General features: G+C 29.8%; 2 protein-coding genes and 1 non-coding gene across 3 annotated transcripts; 2 read left to right on the top strand and 1 right to left on the bottom strand.

The window, feature by feature from the left end:
* The first annotated feature begins 100 nt into the window (after positions 1-100).
* Positions 101-4,746, top strand: LOC119671584 (dolichyl-diphosphooligosaccharide--protein glycosyltransferase subunit STT3A-like). The gene is made up of 8 exons (XM_038082284.1): positions 101-247; positions 397-524; positions 1,652-1,980; positions 2,194-2,583; positions 2,649-2,936; positions 3,197-3,301; positions 3,367-3,732; positions 3,920-4,746. The coding sequence occupies exons 2-8, from the start codon at positions 419-421 to the stop codon at positions 4,472-4,474; spliced, it is 2,139 nt and encodes a 712-aa protein (XP_037938212.1). The 5' UTR covers positions 101-247; positions 397-418; the 3' UTR covers positions 4,475-4,746.
* Positions 3,774-3,855, top strand: LOC119673586. Its single transcript, XR_005252104.1, has one exon. It is a non-coding gene; the product is annotated as a small nucleolar RNA Me28S-U3344 (small nucleolar RNA).
* A 369-nt stretch (positions 4,747-5,115) lies between the features above and the next one.
* On the bottom strand, positions 5,116-14,976 carry LOC119667149. Its single transcript, XM_038076438.1, has 12 exons — positions 14,933-14,976; positions 12,801-12,924; positions 12,636-12,742; positions 11,527-12,565; positions 11,272-11,462; positions 11,051-11,158; positions 7,053-7,173; positions 6,884-6,990; positions 5,779-6,817; positions 5,515-5,702; positions 5,375-5,455; positions 5,116-5,309 (listed from the first exon to the last, which is right to left on the bottom strand). The coding sequence occupies exons 2-12, from the start codon at positions 12,902-12,904 to the stop codon at positions 5,227-5,229; spliced, it is 3,168 nt and encodes a 1,055-aa protein (XP_037932366.1). The 5' UTR covers positions 12,905-12,924; positions 14,933-14,976; the 3' UTR covers positions 5,116-5,226.
* Between the last annotated feature and the right edge of the window lie 571 nt (positions 14,977-15,547).

Genomic DNA, 15,547 nt, shown 5'->3' on the forward strand with positions numbered 1-15,547 from the left:
TATAATAATTTGATATAATAATACATAACACATAAATAAAATTAGTTTTTTTGACATAACTAAATAATAAATAAAAATTTTTGATTGAAATGATATGGCAACATTTGTAAATTAGAATTTGTCAGTGGTTGTGTCGTCGCTTTTGTTAATAATTCTTGCCACGAAAACTGTGCTTTTATTCCAAAAGAGTTTGTTTAAGTTTAATTTAATCAACAAATCGTAGATTTAGTGAATACGAGGCATAAAGGTAAACATAAATAGTGTTTTTGTTTGTATAATACAGAATCGAATATATTCTGAAAATGTAGTCGAAGGCAGCGGAAGTAATATAGTTTATTAATTTTCTACACCGTGCTTTTGTGCCGGCGTTTCTTTTTTTTTTTGTGGGTGTTTCAGCAAACTTTGCTTACAGTGGAGTATGACCTTGGACACACAAAATGCTAGCAAGGCGAGGGCTATGCCAGCATGGGAAAAACAGGAACATCTTATTAAGCTAGTCATATTGATTACTGCAGCAATTTTATGTAAGTTTATTTAAATGTTTATAAAGTTTAAAGTTTTAACTGAGTTTTATTAATTAATTTTATTCTATTTATTTATTTTATAATGTTAGTGTAGATAATATCTTAGTTATATATAAAACATAACTGTAGAACTGTTTATTATTTGGTATACAAAATCATAACATAGCGATGGTTCTTACTGTATTGCTCTGTTTGCTTACAACTTGTATTTGTGATATAATTTCCAAATTTAATTATATGTACTTATTTTTTATATAAGCTTTAATGCATTGATTGCTACATTAATTCTTAAAAACCCAGTGTAAAAAGTCAATTTATAGACAGTAATTTTTTAAATTCAGTAAAGCCAAGTCAGCACTTCACATGAAATGTTGTTTTAAAAATTAAAATGTTATGCCTTGAGAATATGTTTTCATCGATAAACTTTTAATTTAATCTCACAAATCATGTGAGGAAGTACTATATAGTATGATAGAGTGGCCGAGTCTACAGAGACAAAGCCAGCATGTTTTTTAATACTGCAATAACAACTACGTTCAGGCATATCATTTTTCAAATCTCAGAGCAACTCAGAGTTAATCTTTTCAGAAAATCATAATTTTGTCTTAAGTTTGTTTCTTATTTTGAAAATGCCGAAAGTTGCAGATATGTTTTGTTTTGTTTTGCTACACCTTATAAAAATTATTCACAATATCGCTCGCTACAGTATTGTGCGATTGTGAATTGTGAAATTATCGATTATCATTGTATGCAATCGAATAGGAATTTTACTTTGTAAAGCGAAGACAACAAACTAAACCAAACGGTCAAGATTACACACAAAATTTTAATTACTTCTAAATAGATTACACAAAAAAAATGACATCAACAAAAACTGTTTATTAGGAGTTGACATGTTCTGATTTGTTGTATTTATTAATTTATATCTAATAATAATTGCTACAATTATAAGTTAATTCTTGGAATATTTAGGTAAAATTTTTTAGATATTTAGATAAAAGTTTCTAATACAAATTATCTAGTGTTGGTAATGGTATTGTTTAACGAGTTCGCTATTGTGAACTTACACTTATAACGAGCACATCTTAATTTCCTGTTTTTAATTCTTTATACTTTTGCTTTCGTAGCGTTCGCCACGCGCTTGTTTTCTGTGCTGCGATTTGAGAGTGTTATCCATGAGTTCGATCCATATTTTAACTATAGGACTACAAAGTTCCTTGCCGAACAAGGCTTTTATAAATTTCATAATTGGTTCGATGATCGCGCTTGGTATCCATTGGGACGTATTATTGGAGGTACCATTTACCCCGGGTTAATGATTACATCTGCAACATTGTACCGTTTAATGTCGATTTTAAATATAACTGTGGATATACGTAATATTTGTGTATTCTTGGCACCATTTTTCTCGTCGTTAACTACATTAATAACCTATGCCTTGACGAAGGAAATCTATGTAAGTATAAGCAGAAATTAATTTTATATACATTTTGAGGTTATACACGTGGGGTGAGTATATTTGTGCTATACATTATTAATACTTGGGAATTTAAATATCATTAGGATGATATGTAGTGAGTACTAATATTATAGCTGAATATTAATTACATATTTTTAAAATTTCACATTGATAAATATAACTGAGATATCTAAATGTAATTTGTTTTAGACAACTGGATCAGGTTTGGTTGCAGCTGGTCTTATATCAATCGTTCCTGGATACATATCAAGATCTGTAGCGGGTTCCTATGACAATGAAGGTATAGCAATCTTTTGTATGCTATTGACGTATTATCTGTGGATCAAGGCTGTAAAAAGTGGTACAATTTTTTGGTCCGCAATGTCTGCATTGGCCTATTTCTACATGGTATCATCATGGGGTGGCTATGTGTTTTTAATTAATTTAATACCATTACACGTGCTTACTCTGATAATTACAAGCCGTTTCTCACATCGTATATACGTAGCATACAGCACTCTTTATTGTGTTGGTACAATTTTATCAATGCAAATACCGTTTGTAGGATTTCAACCAATTCAAAGTTCCGAACATATGCTGGTAAATAAAAGTTAAAATTAATTAGTTAATCTTAAATATTTTTGTAATCATTCCTTTTTAAATAGGCACTAGGAGTTTTTGGACTTTGTCAGATAAATGCTTTTGTAGACTTTTTACGCTCAAGGATGTCTAAAGAAAATTTCGCAATAGTTTTTAAAACTTTAGTTTCCGCTACAGTAACGACAATTCTCGTACTTATGGTTGCACTAATGATATCAGGCAAAGTTTCGCCTTGGACTGGACGTTTTTATTCTTTGCTTGATCCATCCTATGCAAAGAATCATATACCAATCATAGCTTCAGTATCTGAACATCAGCCTACGTCATGGTCTTCATTTTATTTCGATTTACAGGTAACTATGTTCCTATATTAAACTATTTTCCTTGTCATGAGCATTTTCATTTTTATAATTCATGATGACATTAACAATAATGAGTGCGTCTTAATGTCCGTAAATGTACAGTTTTGATGTTTTTTATATAAAACTCACTGACGTTTATCACCAAGTGATTACAATTCACTTTGATCGCTGATAATTTACACTAAATTTAAGTTTAGTTTAAGTTGAAGTTTATTTTGAATTGTAACAAATAGAATTTTGAAATTTTACAGATTCTGGTGTTTCTTTTCCCTGCTGGGCTTTACTTTTGTTTTGCGAAATTAACAGATTCTAATATATTTATTATATTGTATGGTGTCACAAGCATATATTTTGCGGTAAGTGTAAATTTGTTATATTTTGTAATAAATAATTTTATAATTAATATTTATAATTACTGTAGGGAGTTATGGTTCGTTTAATGCTTGTGTTGGCGCCAGTCATGTGTATACTATCTGGAATTGCTGTATCTCATTTACTTGCAAAATACATAAAATGTGTGGATACGGTACCGATGAAGCCTATGGATAGTAAACGTCAGTATAAAAAACTTGAGCAACAAACTGGTGTAAAGAGTGAAGTGGCCATCGGATTTGTCTCTGTTGTTACAATAATGTTAATAGTATATACTTTCCACTGTACTTGGGTTACTTCAGAAGCTTACTCATCACCCAGTATTGTTTTAAGTGCACGGTCACATGAAGGAGGTCGTATTATATTTGATGATTTTCGAGAAGCTTACTACTGGCTACAAATGAACACACCTGAGGTGAGTTTTTTTGTTTATAAAAACGTATTATATTGATGAACTGTTTTTATGATGAAGCTTTAAACATTCTTGATAGGAAGAGTATGATACATAATGAGTACATTTTACTAAACTGATTTTAATTTAGTTCACTAAATATATTTTCGAAAATTTAAAATTTTTACAAAGAATTGTTTTTTGTTTGCAGGATGCACGTATTATGGCTTGGTGGGATTATGGTTATCAAATAACTGCTATGGCTAATCGAACTATTATAGTAGATAATAATACTTGGAATAATACACACATATCACGCGTAGGACAAGCTATGGCATCTACTGAGGATAAAGCCTATGAAATAATGCAAGAATTAGATGTTGATTATGTGCTTGTCATATTTGGAGGGCTTACTGGTTATTCATCAGATGATATCAATAAATTTTTATGGATGGTACGAATTGGTGGTAGTACCGATGGCGGAGCAAATATTAGGGAAAAAGACTATTATGCTGGCACTGGTGAATTTCGTATAGACAAAGATGGTTCATCGACTTTTCTTAATTGTCTTATGTACAAGATGTGCTACTATCGTTTTGGTCAAATATTTTCTGAAGGAGGAAAACCATCTGGCTATGATCGTGTACGTGCGGCTGAAATTGGCAATAAAGATTTTGAATTAGATGTTTTGGAAGAAGCTTACACAACTGAACATTGGTTAGTGCGCATTTATAAAGTTAAGGATTTACGAAATCGTGGTCTGTAGGATTAAATTTATATGCGAATATTCCAGAGGATTGATTAGCGATAAATAAACAAAATAGTATTTTCTAACAGAGCTTAATTTAAATTAAAAAATTGTAGATTTTTTAATACTATAATTTTATTGAATCTCTACCATCTCCTACGTAGATTTCGAAATAATTTCGAATTATATTTACACGTTGTTTATAATTACTCACATACAATTGTATAGCTTTAGATATTATTTGGTAATTTTTAATCCTTAAGGCACTTTTACTCGAATGCAGTTATTATTAAAAGTATTAATAATAAATCAAAACAATAAAATAAATAAAATTAAAATTTCAATAAATGTTTTTAATTATTTGGCGTAGTTTTCGCAATTCGAAAAATACTGTAGAGCAGGAAAACTGAATGAATTGTAATACGAATTTATTAGTTGACATGAGATATAAAGACGGGGATATGTATTATGTGGAAAAAGGATATGGGTCTGGGTAGTAGGGTACGAACTGAAGTGAGCCTGAGACAAGCCGGTTTCATACTTTAATAAGGTACAAATTTGTGTTGCAATTGGAACCTGTAAGCAAATAAGTGACGTCGTGAAAACTACTACACAATTGTTTAATTAAATAAAGCATTGTAAATAAAATGTAGTAAATTTTAATGTTTAGAAAATGAATAAAATTTATTGTATCAAAAAGACAAATGATTATGTGTAAAAACATGCAATCTTGGTATAAAATCTTATTAAGTATTAAGTATTATATTCTTTTAAGAACTTCCATTTTTTTGAGCATCAGTAATAGACACCCCTTCTAAATTTGAGGCTATGCCTTTCAGTGTATCTTCATCACCTGTTAACAAATAGTTAAAAAAACTTGTATTATAAATAAGTTTACATAAAATAAAATATTTTTACCATTTTTCTGAGAATTTGATTTCGTGATGAAAGACATTACGTCCAGCTTTGTTGCTAAGCCTTTGAGCACTTCCTTGTCACCTATCATGAAATTTGTTTTATTAATTTTAAAACTAGTTAAATTTATTTTTATCGTATACCTTCTTTATCAACAATAAGTACACATGGATCAACTTCTACTACACGAGCTAGTTTTCCTAAAATGTCTGATGAAGTAAGGCGAATGGGTCTCTTATTTAGTGCTTTGATAGCGGGATCAGTTGGTTTTCGTGACATGCTTACAATTTGATTTATTAATGTTTCTTGACCAACAACACCCATTATAGAACTGAAATTGCAAATAAGCATATAACAATTTATATATAAGTAATGCCTATAAAGAAATTTAGTATAGACTGACTTACTCATTCTCTGCACTAAGTACTACAACTTGATTTAGTTGGTGTTTCTTTAATATTTCCACTGCTTCACTAACTGTGGTATCTGATTTAATAGTTATAGGTTTTGAGAATTTTAGGTCTTCCAATTTTGTATCCCACCACCAATGATGTTGTTCATTGACAACTTCTTTGAATCCACGTGCTTCCATCCAATTATCAGAGACAAATTTAGTCATATAATTTCTAATACCATCAGGCAATATAACCACACATCTTTGCCCAGCTTCCAATGTTTTTGCAAATTTAAGAGCTGCAAACATAGCTCCACCGCTTGAACCTCCGCAAAGTAAACCTTCTTCAGCATTAAGGCGTTTGCTCATTGGAAAGCAGTCTTTGTCGCTTACCTTTGTCCAAACATCTACAACACTATGATCGGTGACAGTTGGTATGAAATCATAACCAATACCCTCCACTTCATAGAATTGTACATCAGATTTGTTCAACGATTCGGGACGAGCGAGAATCGATCCATAAGGATCAACTCCAACAACTTTGCAATTTGGTGCTTCCTCCTTTATTTTACGCCCTAAACCAGAGATTGTACCGGCAGTTCCGGCAGTACAAATAATCATATCGACGTTATTATCTAACTGCCAAAGAATTTCAGCAGCAGTTCCATCATAATGTGCCAATGGATTACTAGCATTGCGATATTGATCCAAAACAATTGAGTTAGGTATTTCTTTTTCTAAACGTTGTGCAACGCATATTAAACCTTCTGGTGCATCGTAAGCTGCTTCTATTGGTGTACGTATGATCTTAGCACCCAAAGAGCGTAATGCATAAACCTTTTCATTAGACATTTTATCTGGCATGACAATTAAGCATTTGTAACCCTTAACAGCACATGCTAGAGCTATACCGATACCAGTATTACCAGATGTAGGCTCAATAATGGTACAACCCGGTTTCAGTAGACCCATTTCTTCAGCATCTTGAACCATTCTATAACCAATACGGTCTTTCACCGAACCACCTGGATTAAGAAATTCACATTTCGCGTCTGTAAAAGAAAACAATATATGACTTCAGAAAGTATAATTACGAGTAGAAAGTATATATAACCTACACATTTCACATTTTATGCCCTCAGATTTTGGTATATTGTTCAGTTTAACCAGGGGTGTGCAACCGATAACATGTAAAATATCTGGAGTTATTTTTTGTCTATGGGCACTGAGAGAATATATAATATTTTATTTTTGTTTTGTTTTGAGTTTCGAGATGAAAATACTTACATAGGCCGCTGTGTGTGAGGACTCTTCTCTGTCGTTCCCAGCTTCCATGTACATTTCGAAGGCAGTCCTGGATCCACGAAATCCTTTGGAGTTTCATAAGTTTTATTAGCTGGCATTGTTTTTTATTGAGGATAACTAAAATAATTTAAATAGTAAATAATTTTAATTGTTTCTGCTCTAAACGAAGACTTGAAATGTTGCAAACTTTGTGAGAACAATTCAGAAAATATGGATGTTTTATTAAAACAAAATCGTTTAAAATTATGTACAATTTTAAAGGTCAATGCTGCGAACTTTCAATTATGGTTTGTAATAATATTTCTATATAATATTGAAATAAACAAATATTATTTAAATTCAGGAGAGAAGAAACAGGCATGGTTCCATAGAGATAAAGCGCGACTTTACGTGTGAATTGCTTATCAGTGATGAAAAATACAATGGAATATATAATCTGAATATATTTTTTTTAATTAGAAATAGAAATTCATTTTACTCATACAAAAATTGCGCATGTTAACATGTGTATCTCTTATCGGTTTTTATAAAAAATAAAATATTTTAAAATATATGAAATTTGTATATATAATAAAAGAAAGCGAGAGGGAAAGCAATTAAAAATATTTGCGTAATAATTATGAAAAAAAAACATTGCGGAAATACAAAAATTTCAAGTTCAAATTAAATACGCGATCAAAGAGATCGTATAGGCGTTCCATAAGAGGATTTTATGAATTTACAGTTACTATATCTGTTCATGCTTGAAGAGATTACACCTCTTTTGCGTAGATTTGGAATGTGGTGCAGATGGAAAAGAGATTTGTGGTATGTAATGTGTATATTTAATCAAAAATGGTATCAGAAATGTTTCCATCTCAGTGGGGCTAAGGCACAGATAAACGGGCCTTAGATTCGTTTTTGTTGCTGGTCAATTGAACAATTGAACAAAGTGATAAGCTGTAGAACTTTAGTATTGGGCAGATTATTGACATAGATAGAAGTAAATATAAAAAATAACTGCTACGAACTTGACTACGCCCTTATCTAAACAGGAGTATAATAGTTCTTATTGACCTACGTGATAAGCATAGTCCTAAGTAATGGGATTATGTTTGTCATCTTTCTTTCCTAAAACGTACAGCAAAAGCTAAGCTATAAACCTCATTCACTTCTATTTATCACCTTTCAGAAAAGAAAGGTGATAAACATAGTTCTGCTGATAACAGAATTACTATGAAGGAAGTGAATGAGGTTTATAGCTTAGCTGTATCAATATATTGCTCTCTAACTTTATAGATAAGCTGTGCTATATAATTTGCTACATAACTTTAGCCATTCTGCAAAAAGGATCACTTCATAATTATCCCTACAGACACTAAAATGACACTTTAACACGTAAGAACTGCGGGCACTATGAAATGATAATGCTACCTAGTTTAAATCACTTAACAATTGCTTTAAATAGATTCTGGCAGAGTCAGAGACAAATATAGATTTTTAATATATAATTTTTAAAAAGTTTCATGACAACAAATATGTTAAGAATCGGAATATTTAAAGGAACAATATATGAATATGTTTAGGTTAGTCAGTTGGATAAAGAGCTATTGTTAACTATTGAGGACAGAGCTTGTTCTGCAAAACGCTTGTCTAAATCAATTACAACTTAATGGTATAGTTTTGCTACAATATTTGAAGAAACCATATAATAATTTAAATTGAGTTTGTTGAATCTCATCTTAGTTTTATTATTGAAATTATTTACTGAGCGGTCCTGCCCGGTCCTGCCCGGTCCTGATTAAATTTAAGATTAATAAATATTAATGATATATGACAATTCATTTTTAATTTATTTTTTTAAACCTTTGTTTATGTTTTCACTATATTAAAATTTTATAATAAATAATTTGGGCAATTTAGCAATTTATACGATCTCACAGACATGAGATTTGATTGCAGCAAATGGTTTTAGATTTTTTTCTAATTTTGTGTATTCATTAATATTACTTTTCAGATTAATATTTTAATACAGAAAAAAATATTACTTTTAACGATATGTTTTCTTCAAAAAACAACATAAAAAAGGGACTAATAATACCAGAAGAAATATAATGTACAATCAGATGATGAGAAACTATGTTACTTTCTTCATCGTTCACATAGTATATAAAAGACGCTGTTTGCTTAATGTGGAATATAGTACGTAACTACGTAAATAAGTTAATTTTATTTTTAAAGTAAGCTTCTTCACCCATTTAATACATCCATTTCCATTTAATATTCAAGTAAGTAATATAACCAGAAATGACAGTGCTTGTTAATATTTTAAAATTTAGGTAGAGAAGCAGATTGATATAATTACAAAATATATTGTAAAATTGGTATTAGATTTGTGTTTAATTTAGTATGTAATTTGTTGTTGTTCCTCTTGTGCTTACATATTTCTGAAGAAAATCTTAATGTTTAAAGTGTCATCATCTATTTACGAGTTGTTAGGTATAGAAAGGAGATGAATTACTATATATATCGACATGCGATATTATTAACTCTAAATATTAAGAAAATGTTTCTGTATTTCACTCATATTTGATCTTTATGCTGAAGCCTTAGTAGTTTCTCTCGGACTCTTAGAAATTTTGCAATAAAGGTTTTTTGTTCTATTAATATTATTATTATTTCCATACTCCATTATGAGCTTAAGTAGTCTACAAAACTTTTCACTGGTTTTTTTGTGATATTGTTCTTAACTCGATTTCGTTCTATTATTCATACTTATTTCTAAAAACTAATACCGGAAAAATAATAATTATTAATCATAAGTAATTGTTTACTGTGAACAGTTTTGCGTGTTAGAACTGCAGTTTATATTTTGGTTAATGTAATTTCAATTTATCTACAACATGATTCCAATGGTAATTACTGCATGGAACTCACTGGAATACTTATATACGAGTATTTGTACAATTAAAAAAAATTGATTGAATAAATTCATATATAATCACTATTTCAGGCTCTGGTGTCTTATTTTGTAGTAATTTCAGATAAAAAATATTTTTGTTCTAAATAATTAAAAATTCTTCGCACGTTGCTTTTCACTAAGGAAAACACTTTTCTGTTGTTGTTATGCTATCTTTTTTCTAATTTCAGCAGGGCTTTCTGTATTCTCCAAGTTCTAATGTATTTCTTTAGCTATTCTTATTCTTATGTGCCGGTTGTTAATAATGTGCACATTTATTTATCAGTGATATTCATTTACACAACACAGAAAACAAACTGTAGATATCGGCGTTCTTATATAATTGTTTTATTTATATATATACATATATATGCCATATAACAAAGTTCTTAATTACTTACCTTAACAAAAATCAAGAGTGAAAAAGTGAAACAAATCTAATTCAGAACTCAACAAAACACCACCGAATCGAAGATAAGTCAGACGACAACTGATAGTTCATAAAACAATAAATTTTGCTTGACACAAGCAGAGCCATAAAAACACGACCAGCGCAATACACAACCAACTCAATTTCTGAGTGGATATTCCAGTTTCTCATAAGAACTCTGTTGAGCAACATAATTGAGTGTGTATGTAAGTTGGCAGGAATGAGTGCGTTAGTTGCAGTATACTTACATGCATAAGCAAAAATAAATTAAGAAAAAAAGTATCTCTACCAGTTTTTCTTTTATATAAACAAATGCATTTACAGGTAGGCAAGTGGAAGACAAAGACACATCTTTCAATTGTAAAGATTTTTTCTTATTAAAACATTTTAGCAAACGAGTTTTCACGCATCTGTCAATGATTGCTTTAGATGTTAGAAATGCTTCGGAAAATAATGATTTTTATAAATTATTTTTAAACATTTATTTTTGTACAAATGACTTACATCGAAAAAATTAAAATATAAGTTCATATTATTCATAAGTATAATTATATTTTATAACTCTATAATGAGGTAACGTTTTATATACATATATAACATATATAACTTAAAGATCCTTGTTTACATTATTTTCTATCGCTGTTCCAGTGGCCTTGTTATCTGTTATGTACGACATTACATCCATTTTTGTAATGAGCGCTTTGAAAATATCTTTATCACCTAATAAATATAATATTAAATAGAAAAGCGCTTTTTCCAATATACAAATATATGATATTTTTGTAGATAATATTTCAAATAACAAAATTTCCATTCATTCATCAAAAACTTACCCTCTTTCTCTACAATCAAAACAAACGGTTCCGTTTCGACCACGCGTGCTAATTTGCCCAATTTTTCCATCATATTTATACGAATTACTCTACGATTTACAGCTCTTATCACTTCTACCTTATCTGGCTGACGATTCATGCTTATAATTTGTGTTATCAATGCATCTTGACCCACAACACCAATTAACTCGCTGCATAGAAAAATATTATTTATCAAAACTTACTTGACAACAAGATAACCAACATTCGACGTACCCAGTTTCTGCATCATTTACTACCAATTCTCTGACATTGTTTTTTTTCATGGTCTCAATAGCCTCAGCAAATTTGATATTTGATTTAACGCTAAATGAAGTGGGCAATTTTAATTCACTAATTGGTATGTCCCACCACCAAAAGTTGAATTTATTTTCAATTTCCTTAAAATTACGTGCCTCCATCCAATTATCAGACACAAAATTAGTTAAGTAGTTTCGTATGCCATCCGGCATTATAACTACACACCGTTGTCCTTCCTTCAATTCTTTTGCTTTTTTCAATGCTCCTGCCATTATAGCACCACAGGAACCTCCAACCAATAAACCTTCTTCAGCAATCAAACGCCTGCTCATATTATATGTTTCCTTATCTGTAATTTTCACCCAAGTATCAACAATTGAATGATCCAGTACTGTACAAGAGAATATGAAACCAATTCCTTCGACTTCAAATGATTTTACATCCGTTTTATTGATTGATTCGGGGCGTGCTATAAGTGAACCGTAAGGATCCACACCCACCATTTTACAATTTGGTAAACGCTCTTTTATCTTGCGACCAATACCAGTAATAGTACCGCCTGTACCAGGTCCGCAAACGATCATATCAACTTTATTGTCCAATTGCCACATGATTTCCTCAGCTGTACCATCATAATGTGACAAAGGATTACTGGGATTAAGAAATTGACCCATAACAATGGAATTGGGTATTTCTTTTTCAAGACGCTTTGCAACATAAAACAAACTATCTGGTGAATCGAAAGGCAATTCACAGGGTGTGCGTACTATTTCGGCGCCAATTGCACGAGCAATATATTCCTTCTCAACAGTCATTCTATCAGGCATAACAATAATGCAGCGATAACCTTTTACGGCACAAGCTAAAGCCAAACTAATGCCAGTATTACCTGAAGTAGGTTCAATTATTGTGTAACCTGGTTTGATTATGCCCTTATCTTCAGCATCTTGTATCATACGAAAGCCTATACGGTCCTTAACAGAGCCACCAGGATTGAAGAACTCGCATTTAACATCTTTAGGCATTCATGTGAAATTTAGTAGTTTAGGAACATAAGTTTTCTAAATTTTATTATCTATACATACACATATCACATTTGATGCCTTCCGATTGTGGTATTTTATTTAATTTAACTAAAGGTGTGGCGCCCACAGTTTCCAAAATATTTGCATAGGTTTTCTCTTGTTTAGCCCTACAATGGGATTTATCAAGATTTTTCAGTGGAACTGAAGATTCTTAAAAATACTTACATCGGTCTAGTATTATGTATGCATTTTTCCTTTGTACCCACCTTCCAGGTGCACTTGGCTGGTAAAATGGGTAAGACATTATCTACATTGTTTAAAGTAGCCATATTTTTTAAATGTTTTCTAACTATAACATAAATAAGTGGAAAGAAATTAAAAGAAATATGAGACATATAAAAGCTTTTATTTTTCAAAATTATATTATATATATATATACTAATTTTTGATCTAATGCACTTTAGTGCTGTTAATTTTATTAGGAATATTTGATATTAGAATTATTTGAATATTCACATTTTCATCAAATACTTGGAATAAAGAAAAAATACTACATGTATAGTAGATATAGTAAGAAAAAAGTTAAGAACCAAGATATTAAATTATAATTCTATTCATTATTTATTATAGTTATTAATCCAAAGAATGTACCTGCTCTAAAAATACGAAATTATAATTTGACGCAAAAATTTTTGTGGAGAATATCTGTATAAATATTTTCCATGTTAATATATAAGAGTTAGATTTGCTTGAAGGGTGTATCTGTATCTGAAATCATACATACACCGTATATAAGTCAGTTGTATTACTCTGAGGCTCTTATTATAAGTGTCTCCCATCGTACTGATTTGATTATTTCTACATGAATACGATTTTCGTGCTTCTAATAATTCCTGATTAAAAAGCTACTTTCATTACTTAATCCAACGTATTTTATTTGAGAATTTGGTGGGTTTTCTAATATCAATTTCGGATAGTTATTCAGAGTACTCAAAAAAAAATTTTCCAAGAATTATAGCTCTGCTCCTTGCTAGGACTAGACTTAGGTAAAACATATAGCAGTTAAATAATTTGATCCCTCTTATATATATAAGAGAGATAATTCTCCCTTTTTCTCAAGGTAGAGTTCGCAAAGATTGTAAGTAAGAAAGTTTACATACTAAACAAATGTCCAGTTATATGGAACTTGACATTACCGAGTTAAATAGTTTCCTATATCTAGCTGGTTTATAGCTGCCCAGATAATATGTTAAATTAATAAATAAAAAATAATTATGATTATATAATTAAATGAAACGTAGAATCTAGAATGAATGTAGAAAGAATAACGGTTTAAAGTACTATGAGTTTAATATTATGATATATATGATATTAATAATATTAATATTAATAAAATATATCGACTGGTTCATTGTATTTATGAAATCTGTGCTCTAAGTTTTGTTGTATATATGAGTATTTACTATTAACGCTATATATTCGTTATATATTTAAAACATTTCCTTAAATTATTTAGAAATTGATACAAATGACAAAATATCTTCAGATTTAAATTATAAAATCGTCACTTCTTCAGTCTGTATATTAAGAAAAAATTAGATTATTAATCTAGCACGATGGGAGCAACTTAGTAATTTTCCATATTTACTATTCATTTTATATATTACGAACAATTTCGCCAATATTCCAGTTTTGTCTGGAATATTAGTTTTAGTTTTAGTTTTAAAGCCAAACTATTACTTTACCATTCATATATATGATAACAAGTTTCTTTACCTGTTGTTCAAGTAAATATTTATTTAGAGTACACAAAAAAAATTTTTTTTAACCTATTTTGAGTTGTTAAAAACACACTAGTATTGTCGTAGGTTCAATAACACTTGCTTCGATCAATCGTTGAGTACATATAATAACAACCCGAAAAAACTCATTGTTAAACTCTCTAGACACAGAAACACTAAAAAGAAATTCGAGTTAAAATCGCTACAGTAATGTTTTGAGTGAGAAATTGAGTAATTGCACAATTAGCAAATATATATATAAAAAAATTGTGCTCAAATATAAATTTAAGATTAGTGCTGGTAAGATGTTTCCATGGTTGCTAAGCTAATTAATCACACCCACTTGTCAACTACACTGTAAACAGATGTTTTCAACTAAAGTATTGTTAATTTTTAAGATAAGCGGAATATAAGACCTCTAAGCACAGTTAATGTTGATAAAATGTTTATATGTATTTTATATATTTTTGTTTTTTCTTTTTTCATTTTATATTTTTAATTTTTTTTGACTAATTTTACGCAATAATTTTTTTAACACACTAAATTTTACATCCAGATCCTTTTCGATTGTATTACCGATTCTTAAATCCTCTAGAAATAATTCACTTTTACTCTTCACATCTAATAGCACATTGATTCGTTCTAGAGCTGAATACGGTTCTTTTATTGCAAAATTTCGGTTCCTACGCTGGAGGTATACAAATATGAAATATGATAATTAACGTTTTTTGAGTTAAGTTTTATAAAAACAATTAGTTTTGAGTGAAATTATTGAGATATTAATTGAGATTATTTTATTTTCATAGATTTTGTAGCTACATTCGGCATTATAAATATGATATGCATAAGATGTCAGTATAAATAAATGTTATGAAATTTTAGAATAAAATTCTTTTCCTTAAATAAGTAAATTCTTTTAAATTAATTTTATTTATTTTATTATTATATTATAGCTAGTATTAGGAGGGTTATTACATTTTTCCTTATCAAATTTTATAAATAATAATATTTTATATTTTATGCAATATAAAGCAGAACTAATAATTCTTATTATTTGGTGGTAGTGCTGAGAACAACCTATCTGAGTAACGGCACTACTGAAATAACGGATATAATTGTAAACAAAAACATATTATGTATTGATATTTTGCACACCGACATTTTTATAGAACTCAACATGGCTACCATCCA

This window comes from Teleopsis dalmanni, chromosome 1, assembly GCF_002237135.1.
Source record: "Teleopsis dalmanni isolate 2A chromosome 1, ASM223713v2, whole genome shotgun sequence".
Taxonomy (NCBI): Eukaryota; Metazoa; Arthropoda; class Insecta; order Diptera; family Diopsidae; genus Teleopsis; species Teleopsis dalmanni.

Coding starts and splice junctions, on each gene's coding strand:
- LOC119671584 (XM_038082284.1), top strand. CDS start 419: ATGACCTTGGACACACAAAATGCTAGCAAGGCGAGGGCTATGCCAGCA. Junction 525..1,651: donor GATTACTGCAGCAATTTTAT/GTAAGTTTATTT, acceptor TTGCTTTCGTAG/CGTTCGCCACGCGCTTGTTT. Junction 2,584..2,648: donor AAAGTTCCGAACATATGCTG/GTAAATAAAAGT, acceptor CTTTTTAAATAG/GCACTAGGAGTTTTTGGACT.
- LOC119667149 (XM_038076438.1), bottom strand. CDS start 12,904: ATGGCTACTTTAAACAATGTAGATAATGTCTTACCCATTTTACCAGCC. Junction 12,743..12,800: donor ATACATAATACTAGACCGAT/GTAAGTATTTTT, acceptor ATCCCATTGTAG/GGCTAAACAAGAGAAAACCT. Junction 7,174..11,050: donor AAATAATGTAAACAAGGATC/TTTAAGTTATAT, acceptor ATCCTCAATAAA/AAACAATGCCAGCTAATAAA.